We start from the raw sequence: 2,468 nt of genomic DNA, 5'->3' as shown, positions 1-2,468 counted from the left end.
TACCATTTTACAGCTTGCCCTATGAGAAATAGCATTTCTAAATTCATGTATCGATTTCAACAATGATTTGTATATTAAAGGAGAAAGGAAAGACATCGTGTAGGAGGAGCAATACCAGTCAGTATATATATGGCGTCACTTGATCGGAAGTCATAGACAACCAGCATGAAGCTTCTAGTAAGTAATACAATCTCATGCTGCTACGAAGTATGCTCTTGATTTGGTTTCAGTATATATTAAGAATTTTTTCTTTCTTCTCGAAGATCTTAGCACTGGTGGCTGCCGCATCTGCTGCCCCACAAGGGTATAACCTACCGACTCCCTCCGGTCCATCTTTTAATGCCGGAAGTTGTGGCAGTGGACAAGTACGACACGTGGACGGTAGCTGCGTCACACCTCAAGTGAACAGTCGTGTGTTCTTGTATGATGTGCCACCAAATCAAGCTTCTTCCAGTCGGCCAGCGAACGTACCAAAACCTAAACTCGAACGAAATATTGTTTTCGTCAGACTTCCTGATGGTGCTCAAGGACCAGAACCCATCGTCGTTCCTCCTCCAAGGCAACAACACGTCTTGTTCGTCCTTAATAAGCAGTCGGAACAAGGTCAACAAGTGATCGAGCTGCCAGCGCCACCACCAGCGGATCCCGAAGTGTTCTTCGTGAACTACGCAGAAGGAGAGAACCCGACTCTTCCTGGTGGAGTAGACCTACAAACAGCGCTTGGTGCTGCCTCTCAAGGTGGCGGTCAGGTTGTGGGAGGTGGTGGCAGTGGAGGAGCTGGTGGTGGTATCGGAGGCGGATTCGGTGGTGGTATCGGAGGCGGATTCGGAGGTGGTATTGGAGGCGGATTCGGAGGTGGTATTGGAGGCGGTATTGGCGGTGGTATTGGCGGTGGCATCGGTGGTTTTGGAGGTGGTTTTGGAGGCGGAAGTGGAGGTGGTTTTGGAGGCGGAAGTGGAGGTGGTTTTGGAGGTGGAAGTGGAGGTGGTATCGGCGGTGGAAGTTACAGTCCTCCTGCGCCCTCCACACTTTATAGTGGACCATAAAGAATATACAAAATATGTCACCAGCTCTGACTTATGTTTGAGCATTAACTGTTTTTATGTTTGTATTGTCTGATATTACAATAGTATACGTGTTATATGAGGACTTCTCATTACCTATTTATTATCATTTATTAATTTTTATGATTTCCTTAAACCTGACGAATGGATACAAGAACCTTAAGCCAAGTACTTACAATATAATAGAATCAGTTTCTGTAGAGGGAATGCATATAGATGGTGTATTAGGTGTCAGTATTAATTACAGTATCTATTTATACTGACGATAGGAAAATATTTAAAATAGTTTATGACTTACTTTATACAAGTGCCTCTTTCAGTAACTGTATATAACAGTCAAGCCGATTAAACCTTACCACTATCGATACAATTCTTTACACACATTATATCCTTTCCCTGCAATCAAAAAACATTTATTTTTATTACTTACTAAACCATCAATCCACGTAATTTGCCCACATGAAGGTTATCCTCTCTTGATGTAGACAGTTTCAAAACTACACTTTTTCAAATACTGCAGCGCTTACAGTGCAAAAATACAATTCCTAAACAATTACACACACGTAGATTGTCAGTGATCCTTTACTGCTACTACAGAGGCCACATCATTTTCTATTGAACATATTTCTCTACAAGTTGAGACATTATCTCGATCAAGGGCTAACAATGACTTTGTTTTCTTGAAGATGAGCCAAGAAAGAGAAAGTTTCATAATAGCATGTTTTATAAAGAAGTAGCGATGGTCTTGAAATCAGTCGCAAAGCTGATGAATGGCGCGTTTACCGTTCATATACTACGTCAAGTTGTATTTTATGCACAATATGTAGTCATCCATCGCGCTACAGTAGGGCCAGCCCTAACTTAAAAGTTATCACAGAGGGAGTGGTATAGGTTTTCCACTACTCTACAATTTGTGCAATAACTCATCTACCTTTTTCCGGATAGCATGCATTAGCACCCATGCGCTTACAGGACTCGAGAGACATTGAATATCTTCAATCTACCAAAATAAATCAGAGGTCTTTCTCATCAATACGCGAGATCAACTAAGTAGAGTCAACATATTTGTTTTTATTTCCCCAAGAACGCGATCGTGTGTAATAGAAAGACCACAAGAAGTGACGAGAACTAAGAGCATATTCTAAAATTTTAGAAATGTGTTCCTATGAGATAAATCCTTTACTCCCTTGTTAGCCTTAATTTACAAAGTATTTGTAATTGAGGAATAACCAGTCAATGTATGCTTTTGGTGATGTTGTTAATATGATCGACGTTAATGTGATTTTCACTTTCTTGCTCCTACTAATATCATATCTAACTATATGACATCTGTGTTACGGCAATTTGGATGCAGTTAAAATCCTTTTCATTAACATTTCAATATGCAATCGTATGCATATCAGA

The 2,468-nt window shown here is 40.6% G+C and overlaps 1 protein-coding gene across 1 annotated transcript; it reads left to right on the top strand.

The window, feature by feature from the left end:
- The first annotated feature begins 165 nt into the window (after positions 1 to 165).
- On the top strand, positions 166 to 1,046 carry LOC119587505 (ATP-dependent RNA helicase A-like). Its single transcript, XM_037936232.1, has 2 exons — positions 166 to 177; positions 264 to 1,046. The coding sequence occupies exons 1-2, from the start codon at positions 166 to 168 to the stop codon at positions 1,044 to 1,046; spliced, it is 795 nt and encodes a 264-aa protein (XP_037792160.1).
- Positions 1,047 to 2,468: the final 1,422 nt, after the last annotated feature.

The sequence above is a fragment of the Penaeus monodon genome, chromosome 22 (assembly GCF_015228065.2).
Source record: "Penaeus monodon isolate SGIC_2016 chromosome 22, NSTDA_Pmon_1, whole genome shotgun sequence".
NCBI classification, from domain to species: Eukaryota; Metazoa; Arthropoda; class Malacostraca; order Decapoda; family Penaeidae; genus Penaeus; species Penaeus monodon.
This window is presented reverse-complemented; position numbering and strand designations above follow the sequence as displayed.